The sequence below is a fragment of the Ornithodoros turicata genome, unplaced genomic scaffold (genome assembly GCF_037126465.1).
Source record: "Ornithodoros turicata isolate Travis unplaced genomic scaffold, ASM3712646v1 Chromosome160, whole genome shotgun sequence".
Classification (NCBI taxonomy): domain Eukaryota; kingdom Metazoa; phylum Arthropoda; class Arachnida; order Ixodida; family Argasidae; genus Ornithodoros; species Ornithodoros turicata.
Window position 1 is genome coordinate 108338 of NW_026999321.1, and position 20076 is coordinate 128413.

The window sequence follows — 20076 nt, forward strand, 5'->3', positions numbered from 1 at the left end:
TTGTGTTGAACAGGTGATGTCGTGGGGGAGGTGAAAAGAACAAATGGACGATGTTCTATTTCTGTGTTCAGTCAGAAATGCAAAAATACAAAATACTAGAGATGGGACGAATCCATTTTACGAATCCGAATCCAAATCCGAGGGACGTTCTGCGAATCCACGAATCTTGCGAATCTTTTGAATCCTCGCTTTAAAAAGGGCTTAAAAATGTAAGAAAGCAAAAAAGAATTCTATTGAAAAGTGTTTTGAAGCAGAATATGCTACATTTTAAATAGCTAAAACCAGTGCTAAATACAATAAGAACATGATATTAACATTGTCTTGAGTTTGAGGGGGAAACACAGGACGAACGCAGGACGAGATGAACAGTGTTTTCCCCTCAAACTCAAGACAATGTTAATATCAGTTCAACACCAGCTAGCTTGCCTGCTCCTGCTATGTTCACTAAGAACATAACAGGATGGATGCAGTGCACTTTCAACAACTCCAACTTTAAAAAAAAAGGGTCCATCCTGTTATGTTCTTATAGTGTTTTTAGCACTGGTTTTAGCTATTTTGTCATGTGCGACTAACAGGCCGAAATTGGTATTTTATGCTACATTTCTTTAGAAAAAAAAACAAAGACATTACATAACATTTCATTTTGGGAGAAAATACACCCATATAGTAGATTTATTTAACATATTGTTCATCGACTACAAGAGATACATAAATTCTCGAGTCCAAATTATTTCCATTAAGCTAAAGCAACAATCAAAAGCAAAACTATATTACTTTTAAACTTGTAATATAACAGTTCCTGCCTGGACTCTTTCAGTTCAGAGCAGTGTAAACAAAAAAACGAGAAAGCTCCCGTCTGTAAATTAGGCTTTCGGCAGACTCACGAAGCGCCAGTTTGAAAAAGAAACGAACAAATGTGGTTGTTGGATTCGAAAGATCTGATTCGCCGTTTTGGGCACCGGGATTCAGATTTGCGAATCTCGTGGATTCGAGGATTTGCAGATTCAGTCGGCACATCCCAGCAAAGTACAAATTCAAAGGTACGGAAATATGAAATACAGAGTGTATTAATTTTATGTTTTGCTCCATTTTCCGTTGCTTTCAGAGTCCTGGTCCACCTCAAATGGAGGATATGACACTCACTTCCAGGAGGTATGCACATTATTCGCGCACAAAAAAAAAATTACCCCAGTGTAGAAACAACGATAGAAGGAACCAAATAACGTTAAACGTTATTCTCGTTGCTTATGGCATGGAAGTAGCTTGACCAACGTAACAAGGAGGAATCCTGCGATTCTTTTTTTCGATATTAGTCACACATGTCTGATTAGTAATACATTGCAAACATTAGAAAAATGTGGTATAGAAAAGGACAGTGCTTCTGGATGACACAGCTGCAGTAGATTCTCGATGATACAAATCCCACGGGGTAGACGAAAAAATTCGTATAATCCAAAATTCGTATCAAAAGACCCAGCACGTGCTACCCCAGTCGCGCGACAGTGTTCTAAAGCGAGCTTTTCCTAAAGCATGCAGGCGTTAGGTGAAGCCGACTTGCGAAACGGTGACTATAATGTTACCAGAAGTTTTCCTGATATGTTCCCTCCACGTGCTCTGGTCGCTGTTTTCCGCCAGTGCGAGGTCACATAGCTTCCCAAGCAGCACAATGTACTGAATGCCGAATGCAATAGGGGTGGACGGGTAGGTGAAAGGCTTTGAACAAACTCGTGAAACTAAAGAACATTCATAAGACACATACCGTCCACCCCTATTGCACTCGACTTTCAGTACGTTGTGCTGCATGGGTCAGGGTTTATTGTTGCGAGGGGGGTAAAAAGGGTCAAAACAGAGATAAGGTGATAAGGTTCGGGGCTGTGTAATCCCTTTGATCTTATCTCCTCCAGCACTGGCAGAGGGAGAGTCATTGCTTGCATCGTGTGACGCGATGTAAGCTAGCTCGTGGTGAGGATCTCCCTCGCTTTTCGAAAAAAGAAGCAATCTCACGTCACGGGGGAACAACCTCCGTCTCATCCTCAGCTCGTTCGTATCATCCGTAATGGCAAGATAATGCGTTCGTGTCATCCGAACTCTAAGACATGGAAAGAGTAGGCATTTCGGCCGGGACCAGAAAAGAATTTGTATCATCCCGAAATTCATATCATCGAGTTTCTGCTGTATGTTTATAGGTTCCCCCAATCACATAAAGCATTATTATTCTCATTACACCTGTGTGTGCACTGCTCTTGGTAGCATAGTCGGTGGTAAGCCCATTCCTTTTGCCTGCACCTCCTGAACTAGTTTAAGCTCGCGTGTATTTAAGAACTGGTGCAGCATTTTTCTTTCAAGAAGGAACGAACCTAGTGGTGTGTCTGTCTGCTGATCTCAAGATCACGAATTCAGTCCCGGCCAAGGATGGTGGCGACTTGGTGGCAACCTCGTGGAAGTGTACAAGTTGCTCAGACCTTCCGCAGAAGAACATTAAATGCCGCGTGTCACGCGTCGCGATTTTGGCGCACGTTAAAGAACCTTCGGGTGGGGCAAAAAATTAATCCACAGACCCGACCATCACTTGTGGCATCGCTCATTATTGCAGCCGTCTCATAAGCTGACGCGAAGCCTCGAATTATTGTACTACGTGCGCTTGCAAGATTTCACAGCTTTAACGAACAATGTCTGTTTAGCTCCCATTTGGAGAAAGATATTAATCTCGGCATTGTTGGTCCAACAGGCTGCACTGCACTCGTCAACCACTCAGTTTGGCACGTTTGCAGAGCGTGAGGACCCCGTTCTTTCAACACGGAATCCCGTTTTACCCCTGACGCACCATCCTACAGGCCCCAACACTGCAGAATGCAATGCTGTCCAGGGCACAAAGGTACGCTGTTCATGAGAATTTCTCTGTAACCGTAGCTGAAATTCTTAATCAGCTGAGGATACTCTTTGTACATTAAACAGAGCATAGCATGCATTACTGTCTTGTACTTCGCTTTTTCCTCAGACGGCAGCAGCCATCATTGTGCAGGCACCAGCAGTGCCAGTGCCCGAGAGGAAGACAACGAAAGGAGTGAGCTATCATGGAGTGAGAGAACAGCTTGGGGGGAGGGATCAGCCGGTCAACTCCTCCTCAGCACCCGGGAATCCTGGCATGGTAAGTGTGTGTTCGTAAGCTTTATTCCACAAATAAGAGAAGAGTTTACAAAGAGGGGAGTCAAGTCCTGTAGATCACAAACAAAATGGAGAAACCGACACTGAAGATTTTTGTTTAAGTTTTAAGCTTGTACAAATTAAACTTAAACAAAAATCTTCAGTGTCGGTTTCTGTACTTATGAATAAGAGAATAAGAAATCCGCAAGAATATGAGGAATGTCTGCTGGATGTAGCCTCTATCTCATGTTACGACATTTTTCACTAGGTTGTCTGATTATTGCAGAGTCTCACGTTCTGTCTCTCGTCTTACAGGAGAATCGAGGAGGAGCAGCCGTTGCCCCAGCACTGTTTGTCGAAGTGGATGGACAGGTGATAATATGCACACAGTATACGGGGTGTCCAAGAAAACGTGTCATCGAATTATAATAAAAAAACTACGCCACCTAGAATCATGCGGTTAACGGCATTTGTTCTTATTAGGTTTTTGCCACCTCCTCATGTGAGTGTCGTGTAACGTAAGTTTAATGATGTAAATTTTATTAAGTTTAATTATGAAAACCAATGTGAACAGCGTGCCGAATTCACTCAAATTCACGATAATTGACAGTGATATTCACGAGCTATCCCATCGGAAAATCTTCTGGAGCACCGGACCATGACACACAATGACTTTTTGAGCGCAATCGCTCTCAGTCTGACGAAAGGAGGTTCCAAAGCCAGCCCACAGTGATACTGTAGAATCTCGATGATACGAATCTCATGACAGTTCTCATGACAGCTTGGTTCGCTCTGTGTTAGTTTTTGCCTTGAACAAAGTCTCTATGTTGTTGGGTGTGTCAGGTGCTTGCTGCTTACAATTTGCCGTTAAATGGAACGTGCCTTGTGAAAAGCGTTTGTTAAATCGAGTGCAGAAATGCAGTGACATCTGTGGGGTAATGCACATATGACAGAAGTAATACACGAAGAGAGGCTTTCGTTAAATCGACCTTTACTGTGCGGAGGTTCAACTGTACTAGCTGTGTGCTGACGGTGTTGATGTCTCGCTCGTTGCAGAAGACTATGCACATCCTTTTGGATACGAATGCAAATGATGCGCATTCTACACCCCTCAACCGCACCCCTGTAGCTGAATTGTTTCCCTGCAGGTCCACCTTGGCAACAATGTCTTTGTGCCGACATCCAAGTGGCAGTGGCTTCAGCAGCGCACGCGGGACTCCCTGTTCTGCAAGGAGGTCGCGAGAGCCATCTGGGGAACTGCTGGCCTCAAAGGACGCAGTGTCACTGGCACCATCTGCAGGAGGTTTGTGAACACAGACGTCGCTGCGACTGCTAAGCGGGCCCTCACACCCAGCAAGCTGGAAGCTGTCGGAAGTAAGTGCTGTGCTTTCACAACGCGTACAAGGTGTCCTGGCTAATAATAGGTGGATTTAAAACTAGAGAAATCGTTTTTTAACTAGCGCATTGACCTAGGATGTTGTTGGTGCCTTCGTAAGTGCAGTTTTTAGTGTAGAATACATGGGGTCCTACATTTTTGGGTAAAACTCGATTTTTCACAATAGTTCCCCCCCCCCCCCCCCCCAACAGGTTTTCAATAACCCGATATCTACCTGAAATCCTTGCGGTCCTTCAACTTGTTGTTCTAAATCCAGAAACCGACACTGAAGATTTTTGTTTAAGTTTAATTTGTACAAGCTTTCGCGTGGACCTCCATGCGAAAGGTTGTACAAATTAAACTTAAACAAAAATCTTCAGTGTCGGTTTCTGTATGTTGTTTATGTGATCTACAGGACTTGACTCTCCTCTTCGTATACGCTTGTTGTTCCATGTAAACCGTCGGGAAAAGTGAATCATAATATCAGTAAAGAGAGCTATCTGTGACAACCCATTTGTCCTCCTTTTATAATCTCCTCCTGCAGGAGTCAAAGACCAGCCTTTGTGGTGCTTGGGCAAGTGTTTGAATACAGCGGTCGTTCACTGCCCCAGTTCTGAGTGGAAGTACATACAGGGTGTCCCAGAAAACGTGTCACTGAATTATAATAAAAAAACTACACCACCTAGAGTCATGCGGTCAATCGCATTTATTCTTACTGGGTTTTTGCCACCTCCTCGTGTGAATGTCGTGTAACGTAAATTTAATTATGTAAATTTTTGCGAGCTTAAGTCGTAAATTTGCCTAGTAAAGGTCACTTTTTTACCCCACCAATGTGAAGAGCGTGTCTAATTTAGTCAAATTAATGATAATTGACAGGGATATCCAGAAGCTATCCCATCGGAAAAAATAGCCGAACATCATGCTCTACGGAGGTCGCACAGAATAGCGCACGATGAATTTTTCAGCGCAATCTTTGTCAGTCCGACGAAGGGAGGTTGGAAACCCAGCCCTCCCCGACATCGCAGAAAGAGATAAAACAGGCACGGCTTATCACATCCGACTTTCGCTGGGATAATGCTTTCCCTCTCCCAATTTTAGGAAATGTTACTTTTTCTACTATCACTCTGTGGGCTGGCTTCGGAACCTCCTTTCGTCGCACTGCGAGCGATTGCGCTCAAAAAGTCATCGCGCGCTATGGTCCGGTGCTCCGAAAAGCATGATATTCGGCTATTTTTTCCGATGGGATAGCTCGTGAGTATCACCGTGAATTATCACGAATCTGAGTGAATTCGGCACGCTCTTCATATTGGTGGGGTAAAAAAGTGACATTTACTTGGCAAATTTCCGAGTTCAGTTCGCAAATATTTACATAATTAAACTTGGGGTACGTGACATTCACATTAGGAGGTGGCAAAAACCTAATAAGAACAAATGCTGTTGATCGCATGATTCTAGGTGGCGTAGTTTTTTTATTATAATTCAATGACACGTTTTCTGGGACACCCTGTATAAAGATTTGTTGTACAAGATAAAGATCTTGTTTCTCATCCCAGTGTCACAGCCGTCATACGGCTTTCGTTTCGCCTGAAGATTCCTTGAAGACATGATAAACAAACCCAACGGATCGTGTTCCTGATTTTTCCCTGAATTCTCGCGCATAAATAGGACCCGATTCGCCCCCCCCCCCCCCCCAAAAAAAAAAAAAAAAAATTTGAAAAGTCATAAAATCCAAAAACTAAGATCTCTAAGAATACAGTCATTGCTTATAGTCCTTAAAGGAAAAAGGTCTCTCCATATTTATAAGGAATCTGTCTATGTGGTTAGCCAGGACACCTTGTATATATATATATGTCACTTACTTGGATATTCCAAGGAGGTCACGTAGTGTATACTAAACTTTCAGATGCATTCGACAAGTTCATCGAAGAAAATTCCTCCACAGAGACAAAGAAGCAAAGGCGGGCAAAGATGAATAGGTACATTGCAGAAATGCTACAGGACATGAATAAGTAATACCATTTTTAGCATATCTGTAATATAATATCGATATATAATATATAATATAAAAGTAAAATAATAAGACGTGGACTACAGATTACAGGAAAGTTAACAAAACCTGACGGTGGCACTGTCGAAACGTCGACCGTTCTGTTATAATCTGTGTGTTAAATTACCCATTAAACAAATTAGTTTTTAACATTCCTGTAATCTGTCGTCCACACCTTATTATTTTACTTTTAATAAATATATATATATATATATATCTACTGTAATATAATGTATATATTGTCATCTGTATGCAGGGTGGCCCACCAACCATGATAGAAATTCATAGTAAATAACATGGGCAACGAGGAAGCATGTGGTCAAGGGCTTCTTTTCTGTCAGTTTTACATTTGCCACATATTGGTGCCATTTTTATTTCATTTCAATTGATGAAAACTTGATTTCTTCAACTGAACTCTGGAATATCCCAAGTCAGCCTAACGTTTTTCTTGTGGAAATGGATTTCTCGTAGTCATTCTACTCAGTATAGTACAGTCGCCGACTTGACTTTTCGGACCCCAATTTTTCGAACATTCTCAATTATTCAGTCGCGCTGATACTTCGGACTCTGTTTGTCCAACCAGCGAATTTCTCTCTTGGGGTGACGGAAAATATTGACACCATCCGAAATTCTTATCAAAATAAATCAACCAACTAAAATATCGAGGAAAAAAAATGCAATGATTCAAAGGCTCGATTCAAAATGCCCAGCACGTGCTGCCCACGCGCGAGTCGCGCGACAGCGCATGCGTTATGTGAAGCCGACTTGCAGATTTGATGGCGGCACCCCCTTTGTCAGTGCACAGTGACGAAATGTCGCTTCGGGAAACAGAAGCTGATCTTATTAGGCAAGAGCTCGAAGCGTGTTAGGAGAGCATCGACAATTTTTTCTTCGTAACGTTTATTTTGAAGCGAAATCCGTCTTTTTGGACTGCTCGATTATTCGGACTTTTGCGCGGTCCCCGCGGAGTCTGATAAATTGGAAGGCGACTGTGCCTGTAACTCAACAACATTTTCAAAAATAAATTGGAAAAGAAAACGTTAGGTTGACTTGGGAATTTGGGGGGTCCGATTCAAGAAAATAACTTTCCATCAATTGAAATTAAATAAAAATGCAGGATATGATTTTTGGCGAATTTATTTCAGCAGTTGTCGTTGCGTTACCTGCCTTTTCAGGTGCTATGCTCAGTAAAATGACTACGGGGAAACTGATTTCTACTAGGAAAGCATTAGGTTGACAGTTCAGGAAATTCGTGTATCTGTCAATCAAAATGAAAGAGAAATCATATCAATGTGGCAAACTAGCCTGGCACAAAAATCCGTTGACCACATGTCTCTTCATTGCCTGCAATATTTACTATGAATTTCTATCATGGTTGATGGACCACCTTGCATATTGTCAGCTGTATATAATGTATATATTAATGGAAATAATCCAAGAAATTTTATCTCTGAGAACAAGCTGGCACTTAAATATGTTTAAATTGGTGTAATGCAATACATATAAGTATTGCAAAATGCGCATCGTTTTGATGTTGTGTTGTGTCACCAAATGTATGTGAACTGTATGTACATACTTTTTGTAATACATCTTCACACACCTGCAGTTTTTTGTTGTCCTTAATCAGAATAATCGGGGGAAATACTTTTAGCAGAGACGCAAATATATTTCTGGGCCTCTCCACATTCATGATGCAGTTCTTCGGCATGATTCATAGAAAATTCATGTCACGTATACCACAGTCTCTGCAACACCATTTCCCCATATGACCCGTAACTACTGTGTTACATAACCCCATGTTTATGGGTCTCGTTTGATTTCCCATGCATCTTCCAATGTGGTCTCTGTTGGAAGGGCAAGCGAAATCTCTGGAAACAGGGAACTTTGTGGAGAAGGTCAAAAGGTCGATGAGGAACTTTGGCAAGTCGATATCTCAGCCCTTTCATCTGATGCGAAAGGGTGTGGTAGCCTCGTTGTTGGGAAGTTGGGTTGTTGACGCCAGGGAGAGCTTAGAGACGTCAGAAGCAAGCCGCTGTCCAGCAGGTATGAGCAAGTGTCACACTAGTTTTCACTGTAGAGGGGACTCCAAATGCAATATAATACAAACTATGGTGGTGGACTTCGCCACGCAAGTGAAGTGCTTTACAGGAAAAAGCACGCTTTACAGGAATACAACTGCAGGGGGTGCGCCCAGACTGCTTTCTTAAAATATATTCCCTACCTCGATTTCCACTATAACGGGGACTCCAAATGCACTGGAATACAAACTCTGGTCATGCACTTCGCCGCGCAAGTGAAGTGCTCTGCAGGCAAAGCATGCGTTACAGGCATACAACTACAGGAGGTGCGCCCAGACCGATTGATTAAAGATTTATTATTCTCCAGCTCGATTTTTGCTATATAGGGGACTCCAGATGCAATGTAATGTCAACTCCAGAGATGGGCTTCGCCAAGTAAGTAAAGTGCTCTACAGGCAAAGCACGCTTTACAGGAGTGCAAGTGCAGGAGGTGGGCCCAGACCGATTGATTAAAGATTTATTCTCCACCTCGATTTTTGTTATATAGGGGACTCCAAATGCAATGTAATGTGAACTCTAGAGATGGGGTTCGCCAAGTAAGTAAAGTGCTCTACAGGCAAAGCAGGCTTTACAGGAGTACAAGTGCAGGAGGTGCGCCCTGACCGATTGATTAAAGAATTATTCTCCACCTCGATTTTTGCTATATAGGGGACTTCAAATGCAATGTAATGTGAACTCCAGAGATGGGCTTCGCCACGTAAGTCAAGTGCTCTACAGGCAAAGCACGCTTTACAGGAGTACAAGTGCAGGAGGTGCGCCCTGACCGATTGATTAAAGAATTATTCTCCACCTCGATTTTTGCTATATAGGGGACTTCAAATGCAATGTAATGTGAACTCCAGAGATGAGCTTCGCCACGTAAGTCAAGTGCTCAACAGGCAAAGCACGCTTTACAGGAGTGCAAGTGCAGGAGGTGGGCCCAGACCGATTGATTAAAGATTTATTATTCTCCAGCTCGATTTTTGCTATATAGGGGACTTCAAATGCAATGTAATGTGAACTCCAGAGATGGGCTTCGCCACGTAAGTCAAGTGCTCAACAGGCAAAGCACGCTTTACAGGAGTACAACTACAGGAGGTGGGCCCAGACCGACTGATTAAAGAATTATTCTCCACCTCGATTTTCTCTATAAAGGGGACTCCAAATGCAATTTAATGTGAACTCCAGAGATGGGCTTCGCCACGTAAGTCAAGTGCTCAACAGGCAACGCACGCTTTACAGAAGTACAAGTGCAGGAGGTGCGCCCAGACCGACTGATTAAAGAATTATTCTCCACCTTGATTTTCTCTATAAAGGGGACTACAAATGCAATTTAATGTGAACTCCAGAGATGGGCTTCGCCACGTAAGTCAAGTGCTCAACAGGCAAAGCACGCTTTACAGAAGTACAAGTGCAGGAGGTGCGCCCAGACCGACTGATTAAAGAATTATTCTCCACCTCGATTTTCTCTATAAAGGGGACTCCAAATGCAATTTAATGTGAACTCCAGAGATGGGCTTCGCCACGTAAGTCAAGTGCTCAACAGGCAAAGCACGCTTTACAGAAGTACAAGTGCAGGAGGTGCGCCCAGACCGACTGATTAAAGAATTATTCTCCACCTCGATTTTCTCTATAAAGGGGACTCCAAATGCAATTTAATGTGAACTCCAAAGATGGGCTTTGCCACGTAAGTCAAGTGCTCAACAGGCAAAGCACGCTTTACAGAAGTACAAGTGCAGGAGGTGCGCCCAGACCGACTGATTAAAGAATTATTCTCCACCTCGATTTTCTCTATAAAGGGGACTCCAAATGCAATTTAATGTGAACTCCAAAGATGGGCTTTGCCACGTAAGTCAAGTGCTCAACAGGCAAAGCACGCTTTACAGAAGTACAAGTGCAGGAGGTGGGCCCAGACCGGCTGATTAAAGAATTATTCTCCACCTCGATTTTCTCTATAAAGGGGACTCCAAATGCAATTTAATGTGAACTCCAGAGATGGGCTTCGCCACGTAAGTCAAGTGCTCAACAGACAAAGCACGCTTTACAGAAGTACAAGTGCAGGAGGTGCGCCCAGACCGACTGATTAAAGAATTATTCTCCACCTCGATTTTCTCTATAAAGGGGACTCCAAATGCAATTTAATGTGAACTCCAGAGATGGGCTTCGCCACGTAAGTCAAGTGCTCAACAGGCAACGCACGCTTTACAGAAGTACAAGTGCAGGAGGTGGGCCCAGACCGGCTGATTAAAGAATTATTCTCCACCTCGATTTTCTCTATAAAGGGGACTACAAATGCAATTTAATGTGAACTCCAGAGATGGGCTTCGCCACGTAAGTCAAGTGCTCAACAGGCAAAGCACGCTTTACAGAAGTACAAGTGCAGGAGGTGCGCCCAGACCGACTGATTAAAGAATTATTCTCCACCTCGATTTTCTCTATAAAGGGGACTCCAAATGCAATTTAATGTGAACTCCAAAGATGGGCTTTGCCACGTAAGTCAAGTGCTCAACAGGCAAAGCACGCTTTACAGAAGTACAAGTGCAGGAGGTGCGCCCAGACCGACTGATTAAAGAATTATTCTCCACCTCGATTTTCTCTATAAAGGGGACTCCAAATGCAATTTAATGTGAACTCCAAAGATGGGCTTTGCCACGTAAGTCAAGTGCTCAACAGGCAAAGCACGCTTTACAGAAGTACAAGTGCAGGAGGTGGGCCCAGACCGGCTGATTAAAGAATTATTCTCCACCTCGATTTTCTCTATAAAGGGGACTCCAAATGCAATTTAATGTGAACTCCAGAGATGGGCTTCGCCACGTAAGTCAAGTGCTCAACAGACAAAGCACGCTTTACAGAAGTACAAGTGCAGGAGGTGCGCCCAGACCGACTGATTAAAGAATTATTCTCCACCTCGATTTTCTCTATAAAGGGGACTCCAAATGCAATTTAATGTGAACTCCAGAGATGGGCTTCGCCACGTAAGTCAAGTGCTCAACAGGCAACGCACGCTTTACAGAAGTACAAGTGCAGGAGGTGCGCCCAGACCGACTGATTAAAGAATTATTCTCCACCTCGATTTTCTCTATAAAGGGGACTACAAATGCAATTTAATGTGAACTCCAGAGATGGGCTTCGCCACGTAAGTCAAGTGCTCAACAGGCAAAGCACGCTTTACAGAAGTACAAGTGCAGGAGGTGCGCCCAGACCGACTGATTAAAGAATTATTCTCCATCTCGATTTTCTCTATAAAGGGGACTCCAAATGCAATTTAATGTGAACTCCAAAGATGGGCTTTGCCACGTAAGTCAAGTGCTCAACAGGCAAAGCACGCTTTACAGAAGTACAAGTGCAGGAGGTGGGCCCAGACCGGCTGATTAAAGAATTATTCTCCACCTCGATTTTCTCTATAAAGGGGACTCCAAATGCAATTTAATGTGAACTCCAGAGATGGGCTTCGCCACGTAAGTCAAGTGCTCAACAGGCAAAGCACGCTTTACAGAAGTACAAGTGCAGGAGGTGGGCCCAGACCGGCTGATTAAAGAATTATTCTCCACCTCGATTTTCTCTATAAAGGGGACTCCAAATGCAATTTAATGTGAACTCCAGAGATGGGCTTCGCCACGTAAGTCAAGTGCTCAACAGGCAAAGCACGCTTTACAGAAGTACAAGTGCAGGCGGTGCGCCCAGACCGACTGATTAAAGAATTATTCTCCACCTCGATTTTCTCTATAAAGGGGACTCCAAATGCAATTTAATGTGAACTCCAGAGATGGGCTTCGCCACGTAAGTCAAGTGCTCAACAGGCAACGCACGCTTTACAGAAGTACAAGTGCAGGAGGTGCGCCCAGACCGACTGATTAAAGAATTATTCTCCACCTCGATTTTCTCTATAAAGGGGACTACAAATGCAATTTAATGTGAACTCCAGAGATGGGCTTCGCCACGTAAGTCAAGTGCTCAACAGGCAAAGCACGCTTTACAGAAGTACAAGTGCAGGAGGTGCGCCCAGACCGACTGATTAAAGAATTATTCTCCATCTCGATTTTCTCTATAAAGGGGACTCCAAATGCAATTTAATGTGAACTCCAAAGATGGGCTTTGCCACGTAAGTCAAGTGCTCAACAGGCAAAGCACGCTTTACAGAAGTACAAGTGCAGGAGGTGGGCCCAGACCGGCTGATTAAAGAATTATTCTCCACCTCGATTTTCTCTATAAAGGGGACTCCAAATGCAATTTAATGTGAACTCCAGAGATGGGCTTCGCCACGTAAGTCAAGTGCTCAACAGGCAAAGCACGCTTTACAGAAGTACAAGTGCAGGAGGTGGGCCCAGACCGGCTGATTAAAGAATTATTCTCCACCTCGATTTTCTCTATAAAGGGGACTCCAAATGCAATTTAATGTGAACTCCAGAGATGGGCTTCGCCACGTAAGTCAAGTGCTCAACAGGCAAAGCACGCTTTACAGAAGTACAAGTGCAGGCGGTGCGCCCAGACCGACTGATTAAAGAATTATTCTCCACCTCGATTTTCTCTATCAAGGGGACTCCAAATGCAATTTAATGTGAACTCCAGATATGGGCTTCGCAGGGCAAGCAAAGTGCTCTACTGGCAAAGTACGCTTTACAGGAGTATAAGTGCAATGGTACCGCGCATGAAACGTTGCACGGAGTGTGGGTGTTTGCCTGCGGTAACCCAGTGTATGTGCATCGGAAGAAATGGATACAGAACCACTAGGGAGATTATCGAGGCCCCCAAAATAAAAGAATTGGGTCAGGCCTGTGTCAGCGTTCCTTCAATTGCATTGTCTCATAGGGAACTGACATACCTCCACACGTGTAAGAATAGGAAGAACAACCGGCAGGTGGGCAGGAGTGTATAAGCAGCCAATACAACAAGTTTCAATAGAGTGTTGGAAGTAGCGAATGTGTTATGTCCCTCTTAATGTCTTCGTCTTTTATCACTCAGCAACAATACTGTCTCGCACCAACAAGCCCAAATTTGTCACTCTTCAATGATACTATGATGTTCCACGTAAGGTTTGTCTGCCTAGTGTGGCGACATGTTGCTCGTGCCGCAGGGTACGAGTGTGGATAATTTGGACCACCTGGGAGGAGCTCGGACTGCTTTATTAACAATGAAAAAATGGCTAGGAAGCAAGCGAGCTGGTGAAGATGATGCATAATGTAAAACCCCGAGACCAGGGACCACGAAAGGACAGACACAACACGGTTTGTCTGATTGTTTGATTCGTTTTGTGTCTGTCCTTTCGTGTTCCCTAGTCTCGGGGTTTTACATTATGCTTTATTAAGGTTCTCCACTTCTCCATTATAAACTAAACTCCAAATGCAATGTAATGCGTACTACGGTGATGGGCTTCGCCACGCAAGTGAAGTGTTCTACAGGCGAAGCACGCTTTACAGGAGTACAAGTGCAGGAGGTGCACTTTTCTGCTAAGCTCTGACCTGAAGATAGGTTCCTGGCAGATACCGGACGCAGTTCTTCTGTACGCTTGAAAGCTTAGGTGCGCGTGTTGGCTCGTGTTGTGTGGGACACTTTTCCGTGTCACGATAGTTCCTTCTTTATTTCGTGTTCTTTCTTTGCTTTGCGGCTCCCAATAATATTCTGCAGTTTCGCTTATGAAGCACCGTGTTTTTTTAATGGCAATAGAAACTAACCAAAAATTAAGATGAGCGGCGTCCGCAAGTAGACGTCCATAGCCGTTGCACTTTTTTCTTTCTTTTTTTTCTTTCTTAGTGTCGTTCTGAGAAAAGGAGCCCACGGTTTTGTCCCGAAAGTGTGCGCCGGGAAACAGAGGGCATGGTCATATGTTTTGGACCTCCTCCCAGATCCACATGTGACTGGTGGAAATATGTCTGTGTTCAGGAACTGTGCAAAGTTCCTGTGCGAGTGATGGCTTTTTTTTGTCTCCATCTTAATCTTCCCAGCACGGAGGTTTATCAGAATCTGATACGCGTCACAAATCCGGCCAGATTACGACTCCTTTGAACCTCCGTCTATTGAAGCACGTGAGGTGAGTTTTAAACATGAAATCACACTGTTAAGGTGTCCAGTTCACATCTGTAAAAGGCTTTCGTCTTCTTGGGACCTCCGGGTTGAGGACACATGATAGGGCAGTGTGGACACTTGTATGAGACTCCCTCATGTGTTTTCATTTGCAACAGCATTCGTCCATGCTCTACGTGTGTACTCCACAGGGCATAGGTTATTCTTGTACGCCTTCTCACCCGTACGTGTGTGCAGGACAAATATCACACATACAGTTTCTGGCGCATGTGTGCCTGTAGCCCGTGTGTGTCTCTTTGTAAACACTGTAGGTGTGTGCTCCAGATCCTATTCCGCAGGACAGAGATAGCACTTGTACACCTTTTCATCATTATGTGTCCCTATGTGATCTTTCAGGTGGTGCAGCTGGGTGAACTCAGAGGGACAGCGATCGCACTTGTGCGACCTTACACCCATGTGTCTACTTGTGACACAGCAAGATGGGCATCGCACTTGTATGGCTTCTCGCCCGTGTGCGCCTCCTTGTGACGCTTCAGGTACGTGCTCCGGGTGAACTCCGCAGGACAGATATCGCACTTGAATGGCTTGTCACCGGTGTGTGTCATCTTGTGACGCTGCAGGTTCGAGTTGTGCCTGAACGCTGCAGGACAAAGGTCGCACTTGTATGGCTTCTCATCGGTATGAATCCGTAAGTGTTCCTTCAGGTGGTGGAGACGGATGAACTCAGAGGGACAGAGACTACACTTGTACGGCTTCTCGCCCGTGTGTGTCTTCTTGTGGACCTCCAGGTTCGTGCTGCGAATGAACTCTGCAGGACAGAGATCGCACTTGAATGGCCTCTCACCAGTATGAATGAACGCGTGTTCCTTCAGGTGGTGGGGCCGCGTGAACTCGGAGGAACAGAGACTGCACTTGAATGGGTTCTCGCCCGTGTGCGTCTTCTTGTGAACCTGCAGGTACGTGCTGCGGATGAACTCTGCAGGACACAGATCGCACTTGTACGGCTTCTCGCCGGTATGAACCAGTATGTGTTCCTTCAGATGGTGGAGCCGGATGAACTCCGAGGGACAACGATCGCACTTGTACGGCCTCTCACCCGTGTGTGTCTTCGTGTGACTCTGTAGGTACGTGCTGCGAATGAACTCCGCAGGACAGAGGTTGCACTTGTACGGCTTCTCACCGGTATGAATCCGTAAGTGTTCCTTCAGGTGCTGGAGCCGGGTGAACTCAGAGGGGCAGAAATTGCATTTGTGCGGTTTCTTTCCTGCGTGTGTCCCTTTGTGACGTGACAGCTGTGTGCTGTGGCTGAACTCCGTAGGACAGAGATCGCAGTTGTCGAGCATCTTGTCGGTGTGCTCCTGCATGTGGTTCTGGGCACACTCAGACCTCGAGGACGAAGCTGAATTAAGGTCATACTTGAGCCTCTTCTCTCCTATCTTATCCTTCGTCGTGACAGGATGCTTCGGGCTACCTGACGGTGCTGGATCGCAAGTAACCTTGGGCTCGTCCTGAACATGAAGCATATGAGTACTTGCTGTTGCATCTGAAATTTTAGAGATAGGACAGTGATGGAGCACACGGGTTCATATTACACGAGAACAACGGCACACACTGGCAACCCTTTTCGACAACTCGTTTTATTGCTCCTCTAACAAGTTTCTTCCACTACGACATTGTTAGAAAACCTGTTCTCAAAGAAGTACGTAATACCAACACGTTTCAACTTATTACACCACGAACTACAGTCTTTTTTTTTACTTGCTTACTTTGGCTGTAACGTGTGTACCACATTGCTGCATGAGATAAGAGTCATAAACAATTTTATTTCCTTCAAAAGTATTGTAAAAGCACATAATAGCACACGTTAATAGTGAAACACCCTGAGTAGCTATATTCAACTTAAGGAAAGGAAATCTATCTGCAGAAAGGTTTGTCTCTTCATTTTAGGCCCCTTCGTCCTGTCTGAATGCTACAGTGTTGCAGCATGAACCATTACCAACTCCCTTCTTCCTGCCATTGATCAAAGAAATCCAGTCTGTTAACTACATACATCTTTGGAGATCAACCGAACAGAAATAAAAATGGTACCAATATGTGGCAAATGTTCCTGGCAGAAGAAAGAAATCCCTTGAACTGCATACATCTCTGCTGCCTACTTTATTTACTATGAATCTCTATCATGGCTTGTGGACCACCCCATATGCAAACAATACAATGTTACTCCTGCATTGAATAATTGGTGAGCATGGCAGGTAGACTTTTATGGTTAACACCCTGTACTAATTAGCTTTCGCTCACACATAACCCTGGGACACGCCACCATAATGCTATTAGATTAAAAGACTAACAAAGGAAGGCTGAAGCCCACTTCAAGTGCCAACAAAGGCTTATATCCACAAACAATGCGACTTTACATCTTCCCCTTCTATCCTCTTGTTAATGGAGGCTTATCTTGCCGCCTTCATTTTGTTATTCCTTTCCTGTTACCTAACTGGCAGAACACTCCTCCATTTCTTTTCTTCCCATTTACTTATTTAGGTGTAGTTATCTTATCAGCTCATGGGACAAAAAGAGGAATACAATAACTGGAAGATAAGTGCCCACTTGGAAAAAGAGGGAGGAAGGGATCTTCATGGAAATAAAACTTTGGCAGTTTGAAGGCTGTGTTAGGGCATCCTGTTTGTGCTCATCTTGTCAGCACTAGAGGCTTATTCAGATTTTAGGTCCATCATCAACCAGTACAGACTTTCAACCTTTCCAGCTCAGTCTATATTTCTTTAAATGTCCGACACTGAACTCTGTCCAAATGAGCACTGAAATGCTGCGGGCTACACGTTGCAGCTGCACAGCATTTCAAGGATGGCAGCTGACAAGAAGTCAGTGAGCAGTACGCGTGTCTTAATTGTTCATTCAGCTTCCACTATTTGTATTGTACAGTATTTCCTCCTATGCATTACAGTGTGCTTTTTCAGGTCTCCAGCTAGAGTATTAGTGACAAGCCCAAGACTTGATTGCCGTCTCTCACATTTCCAACACCTCAGATCCGTTCTGTGTCTGCACCCCACACAACAGAGGCAACACTTCTATGTCTTCTTGCAGGTGCGTCGACATGTGATGTCGTAGGCCCCCGCTGTCTGCATATTCTGCAGCACAGATACCACATTTGTACAGCTTTGCATCCATGTGCGTTCGTTTGTGACGCTGCAGGTTTGTGCTGTCCTTGTACTCCGCTGGACAGAGGTCACACTTGTACGGCTTCTCGCCCGTGTGCATTTGCTTGTGACGTCGCAGGTTCGTGCTGTCCTTGTACTCTGCAGGACAGAGGTCACACTTGTACGGCTTCTCGCCCGTGTGTATTCGCTTGTGACGTCGCAGGTTTGTGCCGCGGTTGAACTCTGCAGGACAGAGATCACATTTATGTGGCTTCTCTCCCGTGTGCGTCTGCTTGTGGTTTCGCAGTTCCAGATTGCTCGGAAATTCTGCGGAACAGATATTGCACTTTTGCGGCTTGTCGTCCGCGTGTGTGTGTTTGTGACGCCACAGGCTTGCATTGTCTCTGTACTGCGCAGGACAGAGGTCACACCTGTACGGGTTCTCACCCGTATGTGTCTGCACGTGACACAGTAGGTCTCTCCTCCGGCTGAACTCTGCAGGACAGAGGTGACACTTGTACGGCTTCTCGCCTGTGTGCATTCGCTGGTGATACAGCAGGTCTACGCTCTGGCTGAACTCCGCAGGACAGACGCCGCACTTGTACGGCTTCTCGCCCGTGTGTATTCGCTCGTGACGCCGTAGGTCTGTCCTGCGAATGAACTCTGCAGGACACACATCACACTTGTGTGGCTTCTCTCCCAAGTGTGTTCGTTTGTGGTACCGTAGGTGTGTCCTGCAGCTGAACGCCGCATGGCAGAGAATGCACTCGTACGGCTTCTCACCCGTATGAGTTCGTATGTGGTCCCTCAGGAGATACGGGTGGCTGAACTCTGCAGGACAGAGGTTGCACTTGTGTGGCTTCTCTCCCGTGTGCGTCCATTTGTGACGCCACAGGTGTGTTTTGCTGCTGAACGCTGCGGGGCAGAGGACGCACTTGTATGGCTTCTCGCTGGTATGAGTCCGTACATGATCCTTCAGCAGGTACAGGTGAGCGAACTCAGCGGGGCAGATAATGCACTTGTGCGGCTTCTTACCTCTGTGTGTCTTTTTGTGAAGCCGTAGTTTTGCGTTCTGGCTGAACTCTGCAGGACATAGATGGCACTTGTACAGCATCTCGTCAGTGTGCTCCTGCCTTTGGCTTTTGCCACTCTCTGACTGGAAGAATTTGGCTGAACTGAGGTCGCACACACGGCTCATGTCTCCATTGTTGTCCTTTGATGGAATGGGCTGTTCCGATTCGTTGGAATCATGTACGAGCGTGCAGCAATTCAGGCTGCCCTGCGACACACATTCAAGTGGGCATACCGCACACTTGAATGACGATTCAACCATGCGACGCTTCGCGTACACTCGCTGGGCTGACACATGATGGATTGGTGCAGAACAAGCGTCGCAGGCAAATGTCTTCGTATCCTGAGTTTTGAGGTCAACCTCAACGCATTTAGTGAAACAGACATTGCACTTCTGCATCCCATCTTCCTTGTGGTCAGAGATATGAGATGACGCCTTTCTCTTAGGTGGTGGATCGTCTCTGGGCTTGGAATCTGGGTGCTGACCGTTCGTGGAGTCTGGGACAGTGTTGTCGAACAGAGGTTGAACAGTTGCTGCGTTGATGTTTAACTGTGTATTGGAAGAGTTGCAACCAGAAGACACTGGATGGCAAATGTCTTTGGACTCATCCTCAATATGAGGCATACCAGTGCTTGCTGTTGTGTCTGAAATTGCAGAAACGGGACACTGAGAGTGCAGATGGGATGGTAGTAGCACACCGACAAAACTGCCATATTTGCTAACCTAAATAACTTATAGGTGGGTAGAAAAAACACAGTACCACAATAATGCATTCCAGAATCCTTCATTTCCAAAACCCAGTTTGAGTATGTATATCGAACCTATGACTTCAGGAACAGTTATTTTGCCCATTCTATCACAGCGTCTTAGTTTTGCAAGTTTACAGCAGCGCTGGTTCATGTTGGCAGGTTATTTCGTACTCAAGTATGTCTCTGCAATTCTGGAAAGTTATTTCAGTGCACAGCCCATAGAGGGGCACATTAATTGGTTCCATCTTGTTTCGATAAATCTGGCACTGAGTCGTTCACTAACGTTACGTCATCTGACGCTATGTGATGCACGTCGGCCCTACTGCCACAGCCCTGGGCCTCCGACCTCGTCAACATGCGGTAGCAAGCACTGAACGCATCACTTCTCCCGTGGTTCGACATTTTTACTTTTGGCAACGTTTACTCGAAATCTCAGCCAAGTATGAGGATAATGTTCAC

At 45.0% G+C, this 20076-nt stretch overlaps 2 protein-coding genes across 5 annotated transcripts in view; one reads left to right on the forward strand and one right to left on the reverse strand.

Annotated features, from left to right (window-relative positions):
* The window catches only part of LOC135372691 (zinc finger protein 239-like), a 37033-nt gene extending 28862 nt beyond the window's left edge, over positions 1-8171 (forward strand). For 3 of the 4 annotated variants that reach the window (XM_064606187.1, XM_064606188.1, XM_064606186.1), the window contains exons 7-12: positions 1106-1152; positions 2729-2875; positions 2999-3148; positions 3460-3516; positions 4293-4518; positions 6423-8171. In XM_064606187.1, the coding sequence (XP_064462257.1) occupies positions 1106-1152; positions 2729-2875; positions 2999-3148; positions 3460-3516; positions 4293-4518; positions 6423-6532 (737 nt within the window). In that variant the 3' untranslated portion in view covers positions 6533-8171. The remainder of the gene's footprint in view (positions 1-1105; positions 1153-2728; positions 2876-2998; positions 3149-3459; positions 3517-4292; positions 4519-6422) is intronic. The other variant, XM_064606189.1, reaches the window with a different exon arrangement.
* A 6377-nt stretch (positions 8172-14548) lies between these two features.
* Positions 14549-20076, reverse strand: part of LOC135372698 (zinc finger protein 91-like) — a 28632-nt gene continuing 23104 nt past the window's right edge. The window contains exons 10-12 of the mRNA XM_064606193.1: positions 17670-19512; positions 16411-16415; positions 14549-16187 (exon numbers count right to left, since the gene is read on the reverse strand). Of these exons, the coding sequence (XP_064462263.1) occupies positions 15091-16187; positions 16411-16415; positions 17670-19512 (2945 nt within the window). The 3' untranslated portion in view covers positions 14549-15090. The remainder of the gene's footprint in view (positions 16188-16410; positions 16416-17669; positions 19513-20076) is intronic.